The 20189-nt window shown below is 34.1% G+C and overlaps 4 protein-coding genes across 6 annotated transcripts in view; 3 read left to right on the top strand and 1 right to left on the bottom strand.

Moving 5' to 3' along the window:
• Window positions 1-1499, bottom strand: part of LOC105169081 (chromatin structure-remodeling complex protein BSH) — a 4826-nt gene extending 3327 nt beyond the window's left edge. Inside the window, exons 1-2 of one of the 3 annotated variants that reach the window (XM_011089358.2) lie at window positions 1344-1499; window positions 799-914 (exon numbers count right to left, since the gene is read on the bottom strand). The gene's annotated coding sequence lies outside the window, so the exon portion shown is untranslated. The remainder of the gene's footprint in view (window positions 1-798; window positions 915-1343) is intronic. The other 2 variants (XM_011089357.2, XM_011089360.2) reach the window with 2 other exon arrangements.
• LOC105169080 (putative 12-oxophytodienoate reductase 11) lies at window positions 2613-6417 on the top strand. Its single transcript, XM_011089356.2, has 5 exons — window positions 2613-2927; window positions 3399-3539; window positions 4197-4327; window positions 4701-4862; window positions 5553-6417. The coding sequence occupies exons 1-5, from the start codon at window positions 2827-2829 to the stop codon at window positions 6161-6163; spliced, it is 1146 nt and encodes a 381-aa protein (XP_011087658.1). The 5' UTR covers window positions 2613-2826; the 3' UTR covers window positions 6164-6417.
• Window positions 8890-12211, top strand: LOC105169079 (putative 12-oxophytodienoate reductase 11). The gene is made up of 5 exons (XM_011089355.2): window positions 8890-9323; window positions 9566-9706; window positions 10038-10168; window positions 10518-10679; window positions 11358-12211. The coding sequence occupies exons 1-5, from the start codon at window positions 9112-9114 to the stop codon at window positions 11957-11959; spliced, it is 1248 nt and encodes a 415-aa protein (XP_011087657.1). The 5' UTR covers window positions 8890-9111; the 3' UTR covers window positions 11960-12211.
• LOC105169077 (putative 12-oxophytodienoate reductase 11) lies at window positions 15518-18873 on the top strand. The gene is made up of 5 exons (XM_011089354.2): window positions 15518-15800; window positions 16293-16433; window positions 16769-16899; window positions 17248-17409; window positions 17964-18873. The coding sequence occupies exons 1-5, from the start codon at window positions 15592-15594 to the stop codon at window positions 18563-18565; spliced, it is 1245 nt and encodes a 414-aa protein (XP_011087656.2). The 5' UTR covers window positions 15518-15591; the 3' UTR covers window positions 18566-18873.

The following is a 20189-nucleotide window of genomic DNA, read 5'->3' as shown; positions in this document are numbered from 1 at the left end:
CAATGTACTGTAGGCTAATCTATCATTAGAGAGGAATTTGTCCACAGTAATTAGTCTGATGCATGCATGACACAGTTCATAGACTTTCTTAGTTAATGATTCAAAATTGACAAACATTAATATTATTTGTAGATATGAGATTGAAAACACAGATCAGTCCATCAGTTCGTTTTTCACATAATATACGTTACACGAGGCCCTAAATTATATATATATATATAAGAAGGTCTGTATAACCGAAAAAGTAAAGATGATTTTGTAAGGAAAGAAAGCCAGTATAAAAAGTATGGAGGTGAAATATTTACAAGGCAAACAAGAAAACAATTAAAATTCAGGCACCCCAAGCTCTACAAGATCTCCACAAGTAGAATGGTCCCAAAAACATCCTTCACCATGTTTTTTCTGCTCAAAAGACAACACTCCGTGCGACTGTGGCTTACAGACATTGTAATACCGGCAAACCGTTCCCTTCCACATGAGATATTTTGGAGTATTTCATAGAAAAACTTCTCCACCTGAGCCCTCTGTGGCCACCATAGCCCTCTAGTCCCATCCTAAACCCTTACATCCATGGTTTCAACTTCCCAGCCCCTTAGGATCCCAACAAGAACCTCACCCCTATTTCAGCCTTTAAAGCCAGACCCATCCACCACCACTTTGCAGCCCCTCAGCCCGTGTTGCTTCCTGCCCTCAATGACCCAGAAAACCAAACCGCCCTAACCAAATTGGACCCTCCAACTGACCCACCCACCCCCAACATAAAGGTTGAAAAAAATAGATGTTATTGTACAGGCTTACCACTTACATTTGCCAAAATATTACAATTCTAGAGTGCACTTGTGGTTCAAAAGTTCACCCCAATTATTTGCCTCACTGAATTAATGTTCCACCAATAAACATCGCCACAAGCACATCTGAAATTCAATAAACAAAATAACAGCCAAACATCAAACGATAACTCCTTCATCCAGCTATGGAAACTTATATCAGATGTTTCTTCATAGTAATCAAGTGAATTGCTTATAATGAACATGCAAACAGAGCTAGCAATTCCCAAACAGAAAATTGGACAAAGTCAAGACAATCAAACTGATCACTAATACACATTAAACAACGGAATAGCTTCCGCACACTTTTTGCCCCATCAAAAAGTTGCCCTCCAGCGAAAAAAAATACTCAACTACCCACAAAAATCCACAAATTTTTCAATAAAATTACGATTGGCAGCTTGCCCATCTTTTCTCAAATGAACCAAGAACGGAGTACCGAACACTAACCATTTTCAGTTCCCTAAACAGCTCAAAAACAACCGATTTACAAGAAAACATCAAGAGTACAGGTACCTTCGCCTCTCCAGAGTGGATGAAATTTGAATTGGGAGTCGATTCTGTTGATTTTGTCAGTCTGATTGCGCGCTCTTGTATTACGAAGAGCGCAAAGGTTGGGAGAGCGAAACTACTACAAAAAGAAACAAAAAGGAGACTGTAAGCCAACAACTTTGGTCACGGAAACACGACTTTGTGGAATGCTTTACATTTCAAATTAATATATTAAAAAAATTATATTAATTATTTATATTCCTTTTGCATAATTGATACTTATTTTATGTACCTTTAAGAAATTAGCATCATTGAAGTACATGTTTTTTTATTATTGGACTGTTAAGATTTTTCTTAAAAAAAGTTTATCCTCATATTTCTTCTATTTTATTTAAATTTTGATAAGATCATCTAAAATATTAGGAATTTTGATACGATTATCTAAAATTGCTTCATTTTTTAAAACATAGGAGGTAAATTGTTGTATTTTAAAAAATAAATCACTATTAATTTTTTTATAAGGGGGTAATTTAGACATTTGTTGCTCACAGTGAATTGAGTTTGAAAATATCGAATTATGTAAATTATGTAAAAGAAAAAAATGGTTCATCATTGTTTGTTTCTTGTGATGATACAGAGTTGTATTAGCACCGCTGACCTGGAACAGATCTTACAACACTATTCCGTAGCCACATGCAGCAGCGTTCTACTCTCAACCAGCAACTAATGGTGGTCTTCTTATTACTGAAGCAACTGGTATATCAGTTAAGAAAGGTTGGTGAGGTTCATGATTCCCAATTGCTTGGAAAACTAACATTGTTCTTCAAATGTGAAGCAGAGTTTCAACCAAATGGCCAGGCGGATGCACTAAATAAGTTCAACATCGTCTACCTTCACGTGATTGAGAGCAGACTGGGTAGAAATTTTGAAGTTGCACTTAGCCTCCTTCCAATGAGAAAAGCCTTCAAGAATACTTTCATCATTGCTGCTGGCCTTAACAAGAGTGATGGAAACAGAGGGATCGCTCAAACTTACGCAGACGCCTGTTCCTAGCATGACTAAACCACATTTTACATTCACGATCCTCTTGTTGGCTACACTGATTAATCCATTCCTAGAAGACGCTTAGCCCCTTTTGAGATTGTATTTTGTGTTGCAAGTATTGTCAAATCAATATATATTTTTATTTCAATCAAATTAATATATATTTTTTTAATTATTAGTGACGTCAAAACATCAAAACCTACTTGTTTTCAGTTAGCTCTCGCTTTCCACTTGAGTGGAACTGAAAACAAGAAAAGCAAATGGTAAAGCGTCATCATTCGGTTGCAATGGAATCCCCAAGTTTCTGGTGAAGTGGAGGAATTTTACACCAGGGCACACAAGCAGTGGAGTTACGTCTATATGTATACAGCGCTGTTGTGGAAATTGGTGATGCTGTTCCAAGTCTATTGCTATTTCCAGACTGTTGCGCTTTTCACTACTCCTTTGCTTCTGCATCACTGCGATGGCGGTTTATAATCCTAGTACCGATGATGGACCTCCTTCTGATGCTCCCATTCCTCTGCTCACGCCCTACAAAATGGGGGATTTTCATCTCTCCCACAGGTTTCTGTTCTGATTCCCTTGAGTAGAGTTTCTCTTTTAGTTATTGAATTTGTTCTGTTTTGTTTAAGAGAGGTTGCGAGCATATTAGTGTAGGATAGTCGCATCAAATTCTGTGGGGTTTAGGGTTTTGCATTGATCTATAACTGAATCAGTACGTACGAATTTCAGAACCAATTTCTGATGGATTCTAGAAGGGTTTTGCATTTTGTAATATAATTTGGTGCATTTTTTTGGTTTGGTTATGCGTCTAACAAATGCCACTATGTTTTATTGGTTGAGATTTGAGCATGTTGTTTACCAATTCATTTTTGGTGATTCTGATTTGGATCACATTATAGAGAATTTTGTTTACTACTTGTTGGATTTGGTGGCACCGCAATCTTTATTTGAGGATTCAAGACAGACTTATCCTGAGATTTTAAGTTTATTACAATTTTGCCTGATTGGAGTTTGGTTGTCAATCTTGGACAGAATTTTGCTAGCACCATTAACCCGAAACAGATCGTATAGCCACGTGCCGCAGCCCCATGCAGCAGCGTACTACTCTCAGCGAACAACCAAAGGTGGTCTTCTCATTGCTGAAGCAACTGGTATATCAGACACAGCACAAGGGTATGGATATGGCAGGTTTTTAATGTTTCTGTTTTAAATGATGATACCAGTGATTTCTATAAAATCTGATAAAAAGAAAAGAAATTACAACCTTTACCTTCAGTCAACAGTTACAGTGCATAATATTGATGTATGAGCAAGAAACAAGGAACTAGGAGTTAAGATTGTACCTTAACACCTTCGAGTAACAGTGTCTTGATACTTGTCTTTTGTGTCAATGATATTCGTAAGTAGTATCGTGACAGTAACTTTGGATTTTCTTCTGAGCTTTCTTATTTCTGTGTTGGTCAAGTATAATATCATGGACTTGATGTTTAGTCTAACTGTTCAAATGCTTCTAAAAAACATCTGCTTGTCTGTGAGTAGGTGCTGTAGAAAACTTACTAATAGAAACTTGCTGTAAGTACTTCTAGTGGAAGAAATTTGTTGGTACTCATTTTATATATAATAGTTGCTTGGAACCATACAAGCCATTTTCTGACCAATGATCTTTAATTTTTTAGCATTACTTCCCAATATGGAATTGGCAAGTGATCAAGTGAAATAAATCCTTAGATTCACGAACAACTTCGGTTTTCAAGGGATAATCTAATAATATAGCTAGCTGAATCGTGATTTGGACTTCTAATGCACATTCATGTTGATTTCTGTTTATAGGTCCCATGATACACCTGGAATTTGGACAAAGGAGCATGTGGAGGCATGGAAACCAATTGTAGAAGCAGTTCATCAAAAGGGAGGCATATTTTTCTTGCAAATTTGGCATGTTGGTCGTGCCTCTACATATGGTATGCTAAATTCGTATCGACTCACTTCAACTCTTAAGCAACTTGTCTTGCTAAGATATCTTGTGTAACAGGAATACAATTTAATAAAAAGATTGTGTAATGTATAGCTACCCGTCAACCAAATTTTATAACAAATCTTCTACAAATTGATTATACAACTTATTATCCCCTTATATTTACTTTTCCTGACATTGTTGTAACCCAAGACTAAAACATTTAGTTGTAATGACAGAGAATTAACTGCAAGAGGTGCATGCATGATATGGACAGCATTACCTACTTATGCAATTCTTATGATATCTAATGAACTTTACTTGATTCTTATCTGGTTGACAATAGCTAGAAAAAAATAATACATATTTTTTAAGTAAAGATTTTCAGCCCAATGGCCAAGCTCCAATCTCATCAACAGACAAAGGAATTACCCCTGGCCTTGAGGGAGTGCAATGGCCTCCTCCTAGGCGGCTAAGGAAGGATGAAATTCCTGGTATTGTGAATGACTTCAGGTTGGCTGCTCGCAATGCTATTGAAGCAGGTTTGTACCCTCTATCTGATGTCTATTTTCTTCTAGGGCATGTACAAAGGTAATTTTCCACGAGACACCTTTGGCACTTTCGATGTATTTCTCGAGAATAACAGATGATGTGCTTACTATCAATATCAATCCGGAGTAAACTTACTGGAAATCAATCGATGAAATTTTGTAGTCTTTCAAATGTTGTGGTTGCATCTTGTGGCCAAGCGTTTGAGAGCCTCAAGCTTGGTATTTCTCAAACTTGAAAGCATTCATTACGAGAAAAAGAAGAATAAATCTAATGGCAAAACAGTACGGTCACTTAACATTCAGGACTTCACAATGTTAAACAGCAAATAGTGATGCTGCGTTGAGTTAATTGGTGAAAACTAAGATAGTTTAGTTGTTTCAGGAGGACCTTATTTTGAAATAAATGTAGGCAGTTTAAATCAACTAAATTGTACCTTACAAAGATCACACTAGGTAAGAGCTCTGGTATTGTTAATTCTCTGTCTTTCATTATTATGGAGTCTGTTTAGGGAGTAATCAACTGAGATACGATATCGATAAACCTTTTGATTCACATAGAATGTTTATAACTCAAGTGTTTCATTTTTTGGCATTTGAATAGTCGAACAGGTAAATGGTTGCTGGTAAACTCATAAATATGAAACCTTCAAGCTCCTACTTAGCTGCTGCTCCTTTTGTCAGGATTTGATGGAGTTGAGATACATGGAGCAAATGGTTACTTAATAGAACAGTTTCTGAAAGATCAAGTAAACGACAGAACTGATGAATATGGTGGGATCTTAGAAAACCGGAGTCGATTTGCACTCGAGGTAGTAGAAGCAGTGACCAATGAGATTGGACCTAATAGAGTTGGGATAAGACTATCTCCCTATACTGATTTCATGGAGGCGATTGACTCGGATCCTGATGCTCTAGGCCTATACATGGCCAATGCACTTAACAAGTTTAACCTTCTCTACCTTCATGTGATCGAACCAAGAGTTGTTGGTGCGAGGGTACTTCAAGGGCCCAAGGATGAAATTCCTCATCAACTCCTGCCGATGAGAAAAGCTTTTAACAGCACATTCATTGCTGCTGGTGGCTACACCAGAAGCAAGGGAAACAGAGCTATTACCGATCATTATGCAGATTTGATTGCATTTGGACGCTTGTTCTTGGCTAATCCTGATTTACCAAGACGGTATGAGCTGGACGCCCCTCTTAACAAGTATGATAGGAGCACATTCTACACTTCAGATCCTGTTGTTGGTTACACTGATTATCCATTCCTTGAAGAAGCCTCGGAACACTGAGGTAACATACATCACCATTTCTTAGATATTTCTACCTAAAAAGTGAGGCTTAAACAAGTATAATTTAGATATGATGGCAGGCAGTACAAGACATCCCATTTCTCAACTTATGAGGAGTTGATGGCTATCAGTAGTTTTAGTAACAATGTAATGACCCTTTTGATAACTATTCCACTTTGATTGACAAAAAACTTGTCAAAATGATTTTAATATGAATTCCAAACAATGCCTAAGAAACTCTATTCACATATACAATATATGAAACATATCTCCCTTTAATTTTTTTAACAAGAAACCTAAGTTTATGTGGTAAATTAATTCGACTATGTATCATTTTCATTATTTGAGGGGCCAAAACCATATAATACAATGTTTTAGGGTAAGAGAGTAAGTACATTAATTTTTCTTAAACTTTACATAATTTTTTTTAAGAATTTAAAATAAAATATGAATATTGGAATGAAGCTTATAAATTATGCGGATAGATTATTTAAACTTGTTATAATTATATTAATACAGATAATACATACAGACACACATATATATATTAAATAATTAAACATATATGTTCAAAGTTAGGACATTTCTTCCCTTAATCCAAATTATATTACGTAATGGCTTGCATATGATCACAAATAATTATTATTTTATTTTATAGGCCACCCCACCTCCAGATTTTGGTGAACGTTGATTATTATATATATTTTTAAATTAAAATAATTGATTGGTATCTTTCGTAAGTGGCCCAGTTTGATTTCGATGTTTCTTAAATAATATATATTTTTAAATTAAAATAATTGATCAGTATCTTCCGTAAGTGGCCCAGTTTGATTTCGATGTTTTAAATAATATATAATTTTAATTTGAGCAACCCTAATCATAGTTTAGTTGGTAAAATTAAAATTTCATCATAATTATAAAGTTATGAGTTCAAATTCTATATTTTATTATGTCTGCTAGCTTTTATGATAGTTATAGATTAGTTATGAATATTTAATACGGAAAATTATAAGTATTTTTTTATGTGGTTTTATATAATTATAAATATTTTAGATTGTTTAAAAAATTATAAATATTTTTATAAATAAAAAATAATTATATAGACCTTAAACAATGATGTGAAACTTACGATTTGATCCTTACTTTTTTTTTTTAAACATTTGAAAAAATGGATGAAGAATTTGAGAGTAGATAAAGTAAATAATTTATAGAGCATATTAGTCCATAAAATTATTTTAAAAAATTCTGAAAAGTATATAAAATTATTATTTATAATTCATAATAGTATTTTGGTCAGTTCATCGTAAAATTTGGATGAAAATGAACAGAGACTAACGGAACTAATCATTTGTTAGACAAACATTAAACTCAAAGAGATATTTATAACTTTTCAAAAAAACGTAAAGGTATTTATAATTATTCCAAACCTCAAGAAAAAATTAACATAATTTATAACTTTTCAAAAAAACGTAAAGGTATTTATAATTATTCCAAACCTCAAGAAAAAATTACCATAATGTACTCTATTTAATATTGAATATAAAAGGAGAAAGATGAATTAAATAACTAATCCATAAAATGAATTAATCTTAAATATAAATGATTTTAAATAGAAAATTATCCATAAAAAAATAATTAAACTAATTGTGGGAAGTAAGTATAATTAACGATATTTCAGTCAACACACATCGACAATTAATTACTATATTGGTTCTTAATAATGTTTACTAAAATCAATAAAAAAAAATCCACTCCAAAAATAAGATAGTTTTTTAAGTAATATTTATGTTTAAAAATGTAAGCACATACGTAAGAGTGCACCGACATATATGCTATATAAAAATATGGGCGAACTCAATTCTTTTATATTTTTAATCATTTTTCTTAGCTATATATTTCAATTTTATAAATAAATTAAAGAACAATAAACATTTCCCCCCTCACTTTCTTACAAAATAATAACATTGTAATACTTATTAATGTGTACTATTTATTGCAGCTTAAAAACGGTTAATTATATCCATATTATCCTAGTACTGATCAAATATACAAATACTTTTCTGTATTTTTATAAAATAAAAGTATAATTTTAAAATTGTAGTTATAATTATAAATACAAAAGTGTGCATAATTTCAATTGAACTCTCTATTAAATGACAAAAAATTATAGTAATGCCCTCAAAATACATCACACTAACACTCCCTAAAGACTACGCTAGAAGTTTGATTTTTACTGAATATCAAATCCAATGATTTATTTATCTTTTTGTTAAATTTTGGTGTTGTGTTTTTTTTGTTTTTGGTAAATGTAAGTTTTATTAATAATACAAGATCGTAAAGTACAACAATGCTCAACTGGTGGTTTATCCCTCGATAGGTTAAGGGATACGCCATAATCTATATAACGCGCATGAACTAATAGAACGAGATAAATTAACACTGTAATTCTCTATCTAATATCTTCCACAATGATGATGACTATAATGCTCGGTTTTCGCTCCATATGCTCAAAACATCTCATATTTCGTTTCTAACATAATTAAATCGAATATAGAACTTTAGAAAAGAATATATATATATATATATATGATGAAATTAAATAAAATCAAATCAAATCAAAGAGTGATAGTGTGATGAAAATGATGACGTACCGGATATGGCATTCATGCACATTGCACAGTGTTGTGGGTTACAATCAAATCATCATTCTGTATATATATCTCACCTCGTTTCCTACTCCGGTTCATCCTCTTTGTTTCGTTTGATCATCATTTCATCACATCCATCTCGAGGTGGTCGTTTCTCAATTCGCTTTTGCTTTTGACTTGATCAAGAACCCCTTTTTGCATCACCCAAAATCGACGCGTGAAGCCTAATGTTCACCGGGGATTCCACACGAGGGCGGTGTGGGCGGCGGAGCTACCAATATATATACGGAGCGTTGGGATATGGCGATGGCATTCACTGTCAATTCGCATTCTAAGGTGTTTCCTCGTTTCACTCCTTACAGAGTACAGAACAAGGCGAGGTTTTGCAGAGGGATCGGAGTTATGAGTGTTCGTAATACTAGTAGTAGTAGTAGTGGAAATGTCAATTCCTCTGATGCTCCAATTCCTCTGCTCACTCCCTACAAAATGGGGGACTTTGATCTCTCCCACAGGTACGTCTGTTGTTTTTGGGCGTTTCTCTTTGAGCTCATGGATTTGTTTAGTTTTTTTGTTTTTTCCCCTTATCTTCAAGGAAAAGAGAATTAGTGAGGTTTGTGGATTTGGGATCAACATATAGTCTAAAACTTTATAGAATCAAGAAGCACTAAATTTTTCTGAATAATATTACAAACTTTCTTTGATAAATTTAGTATATAGTTGCGTCTCTGAAGCACATTTTTTAACATTGGCACAGAATTGTTTTAGCACCGTTAACACGAAACCGCTCGTACAACAATGTTCCTCAGCCTCATGCGGCAGTGTATTACTCTCAGCGAGCGACCAAAGGTGGTCTTCTCATTACCGAAGCAACTGGTGTATCCGACACTGCACAAGGGTATCGATATCACAAGCCTCTTTTCCCTTTCTGTTTATATAGGCTAAAAGATGATGATTCATTGATAATTTCCATCAACGTATATGCAAAAGGAAAAAGTATAAATATATTCCATCACATTTAGAATGTACGGTAATCATCTATGACTGAAGAGTGCATATGTTTGAGCACTCTTAAACTTAATCATCTCATCTTGATTCATATGACCCTGCTGTAAATGTTTTATGAGTTGTTTGTTTTCATTTTAAATAGAGAATCTAATCAAAGGGCCAGCTAAATTGCAATTTCAATGTCTAACACATACTAAACTAATATAATGTTCAATTTATAGATACCCACATACACCTGGAATTTGGACAAAGGAGCATGTGGAGGCATGGAAGCCAATTGTGGATGCAGTTCATCAAAAGGGTGGCATATTTTTCCTGCAAATGTGGCATGTTGGTCGTGTCTCCACTTATGGTATGTGAAATCTTTACATATTCATTTAATAGTTAAGTTAATCCTGTTGTCTTGGATGATATCTCATTGAATAACACGGATGGAATTTAGCTGTAAGGATGTCTAATGTAAAATTTAGTTCTTAAGATTACTTTTCTCAGTAAGGATCAGATTTAAGTGCATAAGAACTGTAGCAGTGCTATCAAAACGATCATATATAAACATATATTTATGTGGACAATGACTGCAAGATGAGGTACTTTGATAGCCGTGGGTAAATGCAGTTCTACTTAATACCAAAAACGTAGTTTAACTGAGTTTCTATTTGGTCCAAAACCTGCATGAATTTAACAAAAGTGTCTTTTATCAGATTTCCAGCCCAATGGCCAAGCTCCTGTCTCATCAACAGACAAGGGAATTACACCTGGCCTTGACGGAGTAGAATGGTCTCCTCCTAGACGTCTGAGGAAGGATGAAATCCCTGGTATTGTGAATGATTTCAGGTTGTCTGCTAGGAATGCTATTGAAGCAGGTGTGTGCCCTCTGCCTTGTATGTTTTCTTCAAGACATAATTTGGCATTTGATGTTACATAAGGTTAAAGCCTGATGCTCTTAGATTCAATTTAAATCCGAACAAAATTATTTTGAATACTTTTTGAAGAAGGAATTAGTCTTTTAGAGATCATGGTTATAACTCTTATTCCCATGCTTTGATTCACAATCTAGCTCACATATGAACAGTTGACAGATGGCCTGATGCTGGCATGTTTGTCCGTTTAGGCCAAACCTATACACATCACTGTGAGCATTAGAAGAAAATATGATGTGCAAACAAGTACAGTAAACTGAATTTAAAGACTGAGACACTATAAAGCATGGGTTATAGCTCCGGTGAGCCGAGTGGTGGCAATCAGGATGGTTTTTTCTATGCAAACTAGTCTTTTAAATAAACATCAGCAGCTTAAAATCAGTTGCTGTACGTGAGCAGATTACATTAAGAGCTCGAATAGTGTTATCTTCCCATCATCCACCGTTATGGAGATGTCTTACAGAGTTGATCAGATGTAATAGATATGGAAAAACATTTTGATCATATAGAATATCTTAACAATAGATGTCTAGATCTAGAGCATAGGCTTGTAAGTTTGTTAAGTGCTAAAATCTTCAGAACTAAGGACCTTGAAGCTCATACTTAGCTTTTTGCTTGCAGGATTTGATGGAGTTGAGATACACGGAGCAAACGGTTACTTAATCGAACAGTTTCTAAAAGATCAAGTAAATGATAGGACAGATGAATATGGTGGGAGCTTGGAAAACCGTTCTCGCTTTGCACTCGAGATAGTAGAAGCAGTGACCAATGAGATTGGATCTCACAGAGTTGGGATAAGACTGTCTCCATACACTGATTTTATGGAGTCGGTTGACTCAGATCCTGATGCTCTAGGCCTATACATGGCCAATGCACTTAATAAGTTCAACATTCTGTACCTCCATGTGATCGAACCGAGAGTTGTTGGTGCGACAGTGAGTCAAGGGCCCGAGGATGAAATTCCTCACCGACTCCTTCCAATGAGAAAAGCTTTCAAGAATACTTTTATTGCTGCTGGTGGCTACAACAGAAGCAAGGGAAATAGAGCCATTGCTGATAATTATGCGGATTTGATTGCATTTGGACGCTTGTTCTTGGCTAATCCGGACTTGCCAAGACGGTACGAGCTGGACGCTCCTCTCAACAAGTACAATAGAAGCACATTCTACATTTCAGATCCTGTTGTTGGTTACACTGATTATCCATTTCTTGAAGAAGCTTAGGGTGAGGCCAGCAGTTATCGATGCATTTCGTGTTTAATGTATAATATGACAGGAAGGTCTACATATAGATGCTTTGAAATATGTCTCTTACTGCCATTTTGATTTCACTCCATCTTTCTTGCCGATCTGGCTAAGTTATTAACACCCTGCTTTGTGCAATTACAAACTTCTTGTGTGTGATTGTAATTAGGTTCATCATTTGCCTGTGTTGAAAGAAGTTGTTGAACCAGCTAAGAAAATCCATATCAGATTCAGAAAGCATTACTGTTTTGTGAAAGTGGCAATACTACGTGGGGTTCTCTCGATTCTGATTTTCTACTTCATTGGCATTGGCCATTGCACGGCCTAAGATTGCTCAACGGCAACTAAGACCCAAGCTCTTGGTGCGTTGAGAGGCGTATAGGTTGAGTACCTCCCTGTTTGGGAGCTCCTTTTTGCTTTCACATAACCTCCATTCGGGTGTTCTACAGAACGATACTAGGGCCTTATCATTCTAGAATTCTCTGCCAATTCACCCTTTTTCATCTCTAGCATCTCCTTTGAGTTACCTCTCGTTCAAGACCTCTATGGTGGCAGGGGGGGTTCCTGGCTAAGGCTGATGCCAAGGGTCCCCTGTTGAGTCCGTGATTAATATACTAGTTAACCGGTTCTATCTTCAAATTTTGCAATTCCAACATCTCATTATCGAACCTGTTTCTAAAGTTTCGCAGCTACTCCCTGTTTCTTTGTTTGGTAGTGAACAAGTATGTTGTTGACCTTTTTGTCTTCTTTTTGCTGGTGAATTGATGTAGAAATTTCCTCCCAAGCTGACCGTAATATACGATTGTCACACACCCGGGAGCGGCCTAAACCACTCTTGAGCTCTATCGCAGAGTGTTGTGACAAAAATCCTCGCATTTATGGCATTTGATTGTCCATACAACGACATGATGTTCTTGAGGATTCTTTTTTACCGGGGTAAAATGCAATTTAGCCTTTTGTGTTTTAAAAAATATCTAAAATACCTCTTTGTGAAAAATAAAACAGCAAAAATTCCCTATACAATTTAAAAAATGTAATAGAACATCCCCTCTATGTTACAAGTGTATCACACACTCCAATTCTATTTTCTTTTAATTTTTATAAATATAAAATAATATTTTTAATCTTTATTTTAACACCGTTAAAATCTTATATAAATGAATAGTTCTGATCTTGCTAATATTATTTAAGTATATAAAATATATCTTAAGATTATATAATATATATTTAAATATAAAATATATAAGTATATGTATATATTATGTTTAATGTATATATATATATATATAGAAAACAGTGAAATCAGCGCTTATTGTTGCCGCGCCGATGCTAGGCCGGGATAGGAGGGGACGCGAGGAAGAGGGCTGGGGAGGCGGGCAGGGAGGAGGCACTTGTGCGGTGGCGGGGGTGGGTTGGGGGTGAGGGGAAGGAGACAATATTTTTTAATATATTTAATAAATAAAATATGATGAAAATTTATATAATAAATCTAAACTGTTCATTTAAATTAAGTGAAATTTGAACCATTGAATTATGAATTAAATTTAGAGGTTTAATTCAAATTTAACGATATCTAGCTATTGATTTGTGTCGTACAAATTTCAATTATTAAATGCATATCAATCAAGATGTAACGGTTCATAAATGAAGATGTAAAGTTAATTTATCGTTAACAATTAAGTTTGGACATTTAATTTCTTACCTTAATCCAAATTGTAATACGTAATGGCTTCCGTATTATCACTATTTATTTATCAATTTTATTTTTATTTTAAAATAATAATTGATAAGTGGCCCATTTCATTACCTTTTTTCTTAAGTAATATATTTTGTTGGAATATATAATTTCAATTTGAAAGGTTCTCTACAAAAAACAATAGAGCAGCCCCTAATTATGCTCTGCTTTCATAATAGCTACAAATTAGTCACCAATATTTTATATTGGCTAGTGATTGGTACATACTCGTTAATGCACCACCCTCCATAATTTAATCTTTTTATTATACTTAATTATATTTTGATTCTCTCTAAAATGTGAAAATTATACTTTCTCCCCCAACAAGTTTTAAAATTACACTTGCAATTTCTCTGAAAATTCTCATCCCGTTTCGTTATTGTTTGGACGAAAAATAGCAAAAATTACATTTCTTGAAAATATCACCTTCATATTAATGATTCAAGAAATAGATACAACAGACTTTTTAGTCGACGTACATTGAAATTAATGATTGTTACTATAGATTCCTCCCACTTAATTAATAATATAGATAAGTCGATATATTGGTCCCTCATAATTATTTACTAGAAAAATAAAAAATAATCGATTATTAAATGCTTCTTTTGATTATTTATTATAAAATCAATACAATTAAATAATCCACTCCAAAATAAGATAATATTTTAAGTAATAAAATGTAAGCACATACGTCAGAGTGCACCAACATATATGCTATATAAAAATATGGGCTAACTCAATTCTTTTATGTTTTTAGTCATTTTTCTTAGCTATATATTTTCAATTTCAAAAATAAATTAAAGATGGAAAAACATTTCTTTTCATCTTTACAATAATAATAATAATAATAATAATAATAATAATAATAATAATAATAATGTAATATTTTATTAATGTGTATTATTTTTTGCAAATGAAAAGCCGTAAAAATTACATTGGCACTCCTTTTTGTGTTAGGTTCAAATACATAAATACCTTTTTTTTTTATATAAAATTATAAATATATTTTTTAAAAACTGTATTGTAATTAAAAGTATGTTTTTTATTTAGTCATAAAAGTTTACACAGATACAACTGAAGCACATTACACTGACACTCCTTAAGAGGTGTATCCGTAATTTATTCAGCTAAAAATTAAAAAATAAGAGGTGTATCCGTAATTTATTCAGCTAAAAAGTATATAATTAAACTACGGGTAAATTACAACCATCTCTCATGAAATTTGATATAATTACAAATACGTTCTTATTGTTTGAAAGATTATAAATACTCCCTAATTTTGACGTCCGTCTAACAACAAAGCCAATTTTGTTAGTTTTTCATTCAATTTTTATGGTGAACTATTCAAAATGCTCATTTAAATTATAAATTTTAATTTTATAAAATATTTGTATGAGTCAATATTCTCAAAGGATTATTTACTTTATTCACTTTCAATTCTTTAATATTTTTTAAATATTTTCTATTTTTAAAAAAAATCAACAAGGATAAATTAATAATTTTTACCTCTTCGTCTAAGAATTACATAATTAATTTTATTTGTGGGAGTTATATATAACTTTTTTAAATAATGAGAGATTATTTATAATTATGTTAAATTTTAAAGAAGATAGCGATAATTTATATTTCAATTATAATTTATAGATAACCAATAATGCCCTTAGGATTTTATATTCAATATTTGTAGTGTTGTTATTTTTTATATTAATTTAGTATTATTTTAATAGTTAAATATATGATATTGATTAGTAATTAAAAGTTGACTAAACCCAATGATTAAATATAACGTGAGGCATGCATGCTTGACTCCCCGTGGGGCAGTGCGGGCGGCGGATGCGGAAGCGGAGCTACCACTATATATACGGAGCTTTGGGATATGGCGATGGCTATTGCTGTCAATTCTCTTTCCAAGAGTTTTCCTCGTTTCATTCCGTACAGAGTACAGAACAAGGCCAGGTTTTGCAGAAGAATCGGAGTTATGAGTGTTCATAATAGTAGTAGTAGTAGTGGAAATGTCAATTCCTCTGATGCTCCAATTCCTCTGCTCACTCCCTACAAAATGGGGGACTTTGAACTCTCCCACAGGTTCGTCTTCTGTTTTCCGGAGTTTCTCTTTGAGCTCATGGATTTGTTCAGTTTCTTTTTTTTTGTTTTTTTTTTCCGAATATTTTCAAGAGAATTTGTGAATTATGGGTTCTGTTTTTGCCCCCGAAAGAGTTCTTTTGTCTTCTCCTAATTTTCTTTTATTTTTGGGGTTTTGTTATTTTTGATCAACAACTAGTCTAACACTGTATAGAATTAAGAACCACTAATTATTCTGAATAATATCGAGAAATACGAGGATGCGCTTGTTTTTACAAGTAATTTTCTACTTACTACGATCTTGATCCAATTGAGAAATTAATGAATGTTGAGATTTCAGCATCCTGTTGAAGATATTATTGATTTGCTTTCATTGATGGGGATCACGTGATGAAGAATTGCTTATTACCTCTTTAAACTGGTGCTGTCTGAAGCCACAAAATTAATTTAGATTATGGTTATGTTTCTGAAGCATATTTTTGAATGTTGGCACAGGATTGTTTTACCACCATTAACACGAAACCGCTCATACAACAATGTTCCGCAGCCTCACGCTGCTGTGTATTATTCTCAGCGAGCAACCAAAGGTGGTCTTCTCATTGCCGAAGCAACTGGTGTATCCGACACTGCACAAGGGTATTGATATCACAAGCCTTTTTTCCTTTCTGTTTATATAGGCTAAAAGATGACAAATTCAATTGATAATCTTCCATCAACTTATATGCAAAAGGAAAAGGAATCAATATATTCCATCACATCTAAAATGTATGGTAATCATCTATGAGTGAAGAGTGCATGTGTTTGCACACTTTTAAAGTTAATCATGTCATCTTGACTATTATGACCTGCTGGAAGTATTTTATGAGTTGTTTGTTTTCACATTAATCATCTTTCATTTTAAAGAGATCAGAATCTAATCACAGGGCCAGCTAAAATCAATTCCAATTTCTAACACATACTGCACTATATAGATACCCAGATACACCTGGAATTTGGACAAAGGAGCATGTGGAGGCATGGAAACCAATTGTTGAAGCAGTTCATCAAAAGGGCGGCATTTTTTTCCTGCAAATTTGGCATGTTGGTCGTGTCTCCACTTATGGTATGTGAAATATTTGCGGATCTTTTTAATACTTAAGTTAATCCTATTGTCTTGGATGATATCTCGTTCAATACCACAGATGGAATTTAGTTGTAAGGCTGTCTATTGTAAAAGTTAGTTCTTAAGAATTTTTGTCTTAGTAAGGATCAGATTTAGGTGCATTAGAACTGTAGTAGTGCAATCAATACAGTAATTAATTAACAGATATTTATGTGGATAATGACTGCAAGATGAGGGACTAGATAGCTGTGGGTAAATGCAGTTCTACTTAGTACCAAATATGTAGTTTAACTGAATTCCTATTTGGTCCAAAAGCTGCAAGAATTTAACAAAAGTGTCTTTGTTCAGATTTCCAGCCCAATGGCCAAGCTCCTGTCTCATCAACAGACAAGGGAATTACACCTGGCCTTGCTGGAGTAGAATGGTCTCCTCCTAGACGTCTGCGGAAGGATGAAATCCCTGGGATTGTGAATGATTTCAGATTGGCTGCTCGTAATGCTATTGAAGCAGGTTTGTGCCCTCTGTCTTGTATATTATCGTCGAGACATAGTTCCGCACTTGATGTTACATAAGGGTAAAGCCTGATGCTCTTGGAGTCAATTTAAAACCGAACAAACTTATTGAATACTTGTTGAAGAAGGATTTGGTCTTTTAAGTGTCATGGTTGAAACTCTTCTAACCATGCTTTCATTGACAATCTAGTTGCCTGTGCTCTTATGTTTGTCTGTTTAGGCAAACCTATGCACGTTCACTCTGAGCATTAGAAGAAACAATAAACTGAATTTAAGGACTTTGAGACTATAAAGCATGGAATATAGCTTAGATGAGTAGAGCGGTGGCAATCAGATAGTTTTTTCTAAGCAATGTTTTAAATAAATGTCAGGAGCTTAGATCAATTGCTGCAAGTGATCAGATGTAATAAATATGGAAAAAAACCTTTTGATTCATATAGAATATCGTAACAATAGATGTCTAAATCTAGAGTATAGGCTTGTAAGTCTGTTAAGTGCTAAAATCATCAAAATTAAGGACCTTGAAGCTCATACTTAGCATTTTGGTTGCAGGATTTGATGGAGTTGAGATACACGGGGCAAATGGTTACTTAATCGATCAGTTTCTAAAAGATCAAGTAAATGACAGGACAGATGAATACGGTGGGAGCTTGGAAAACCGTTGTCGCTTTGCACTCGAAATAGTAGAAGCAGTGACCAATGAGATCGGATCTCATAGAGTTGGGATAAGACTATCTCCATACACCGATTTTATGGAGTCGGCGATTGACTCAGATCCTGATGCTCTAGGACTTTACATGGCCGATGCACTTAATAAGTTCAACATTCTGTATCTTCATGTGATGGAACCGAGAGTTGGTGGGACAGTGCTTCAAGGGCCAGAGGATGAAATTCCTCACCGACTCCTTCCAATGAGAAAAGCTTTCAAGAATACTTTTATTGCCGCTGATGGCTACAACAGAAGCAAGGGAAATAGAGCCATTGCTGATAATTATGCAGATTTGATTGCATTTGGACGCTGGTTCTTGGCTAATCCAGACTTACCAAGACGGTACGAGTTGGATGCCCCACTCAACAAGTACGATAGAAGCACATTCTACACTTCGGATCCTGTTGTTGGTTACACTGATTATCCATTTCTTGAAGAAGCTTAGGTGAGGCCAGCTGCTATCAATGCCCTTCGTGCCAATATATGTAATTGTAATTACATATACACCCCTTGATCTAATGTTTGTTTACACAAACCACTCTTACCTTTTGAAAAATTATCCATACATGTATCAGACACGTCATATTGTCTGTTGCTGCCTTTTGATTTCATCCCATCTTTCTTGCCAATGTGGCTAAGCTATTGAGACCCTGCTTTGTGAAACTACAAACTTCTTGTGTGTGATTGTAATTAGGTTCATTATTTGCCTGTTGAACCATATGCTAAGAAAATCCCTATCAGATTTGGAAAGCATTACTTTTTGTGCAGCATTGATATTTGATTTACTTATATGCCGCACTATTTTTAATTGGTAGATATTATCCGTCTCTATATTAATCCAGCTAAACTTCTGGTCATGATAGAACTATCAGTTCAATATATAACATCATTATATAAATATATATGTGTGTTAATTGTAATTTTAGTTCCCTAGTATAGGATGTGGTTAAATTAGTCCTATATTTTTTGTAATAATAAATTTTAGTATTGTAATTTAACCGCAGTGTGGAAAAAACATCCTACCATTAGGGTAGAGGGGAATTTCAATAATGGCCCAATGCTTTTTAAAATACCCAAAAGTAGTCCTGTAATTCAAAATAGTACTCTCAAAGGAAATAAAATAATAAGTATGTAAATATCTCATAATACAAATATGTAATTTTCATATATGAAGAATTCATTTGTAATTTAGTGCCAGCTAAAATGTAAATTTTTTTAAAATCTACAAACTTTTTTCCCTCCGAAGCAAGACACTAATATCCTCCGGGATGAAGTTTGAGTTATTAATAGGGCAGCAATTTTAAAAGTATTAGAGGCCAAGAAAATTGTCAACAACAAAGTAAATAATCCTCCTCTGTAGGTGCGTAATTCCGGCTTCCGTTTTCTTGATTTTTTTCCTTCAACAATTAAATTTCGTATTTCATACAATTTTTTACACGCAATATTTTTAGGGATAATTTCATTTACCAACACATATGAATCCATGTTCTCGACCAAAGAATCCAATTGACTTTTAGTCATGACATTCAAATATGAGAGAACCTTATTTCCGAGATTTTGGGATGTCCAAGAATTCCTTAATATGACATCACCCCTTACCATTTTTGTGTTGAGAATTTATAGAGAAAAAGAACAAGAATGCATAACTGTTTGATGTTTTTTACACACCAACATTAAATTACTCAACTATTGCCAGAAGTAGGAGACTAATTTTACAAATACACTCTATCCTATGAAACTAAAATTCCAATCAACTCTTTTATATATTTATGAGCTCTTGGTGACAAAGCAAGAAAATTTCTCAGAATAATAGCTGCACACGTAGTTTCAGCATGAGAATAATGGATCAGAAACAGGGAGAAAGTAGCATTGATTTGAACACTGACACCAGAAATCACCCATGGTAAAAATGAATGGCAGCCATGCATGCATTCATGCACAGTGCTAAAGCTGTTGGCCCCCCACCCATGTCCGCTGTTTTCATCCCATGCGTCATTCATCATATCATATCAATTTGGTGTTGCTTTTGACCGTTCGAGAACCCTTCTTAATTTTTCTATAGCTCACCA

The sequence above is a fragment of the Sesamum indicum genome, linkage group LG8 (genome assembly GCF_000512975.1).
Source record: "Sesamum indicum cultivar Zhongzhi No. 13 linkage group LG8, S_indicum_v1.0, whole genome shotgun sequence".
NCBI classification, from domain to species: domain Eukaryota; kingdom Viridiplantae; phylum Streptophyta; class Magnoliopsida; order Lamiales; family Pedaliaceae; genus Sesamum; species Sesamum indicum.
This window is presented reverse-complemented; position numbering and strand designations above follow the sequence as displayed.

Coding starts and splice junctions, on each gene's coding strand:
- LOC105169079 (XM_011089355.2), top strand. CDS start 9,112: ATGGCGATGGCATTCACTGTCAATTCGCATTCTAAGGTGTTTCCTCGT. Junction 9,324..9,565: donor GACTTTGATCTCTCCCACAG/GTACGTCTGTTG, acceptor ACATTGGCACAG/AATTGTTTTAGCACCGTTAA. Junction 9,707..10,037: donor GTATCCGACACTGCACAAGG/GTATCGATATCA, acceptor TTCAATTTATAG/ATACCCACATACACCTGGAA.
- LOC105169077 (XM_011089354.2), top strand. CDS start 15,592: ATGGCGATGGCTATTGCTGTCAATTCTCTTTCCAAGAGTTTTCCTCGT. Junction 16,900..17,247: donor TGGTCGTGTCTCCACTTATG/GTATGTGAAATA, acceptor GTCTTTGTTCAG/ATTTCCAGCCCAATGGCCAA. Junction 17,410..17,963: donor TCGTAATGCTATTGAAGCAG/GTTTGTGCCCTC, acceptor TTTTGGTTGCAG/GATTTGATGGAGTTGAGATA.
- LOC105169080 (XM_011089356.2), top strand. CDS start 2,827: ATGGCGGTTTATAATCCTAGTACCGATGATGGACCTCCTTCTGATGCT. Junction 2,928..3,398: donor GATTTTCATCTCTCCCACAG/GTTTCTGTTCTG, acceptor AATCTTGGACAG/AATTTTGCTAGCACCATTAA. Junction 4,328..4,700: donor TGGTCGTGCCTCTACATATG/GTATGCTAAATT, acceptor TTTTAAGTAAAG/ATTTTCAGCCCAATGGCCAA.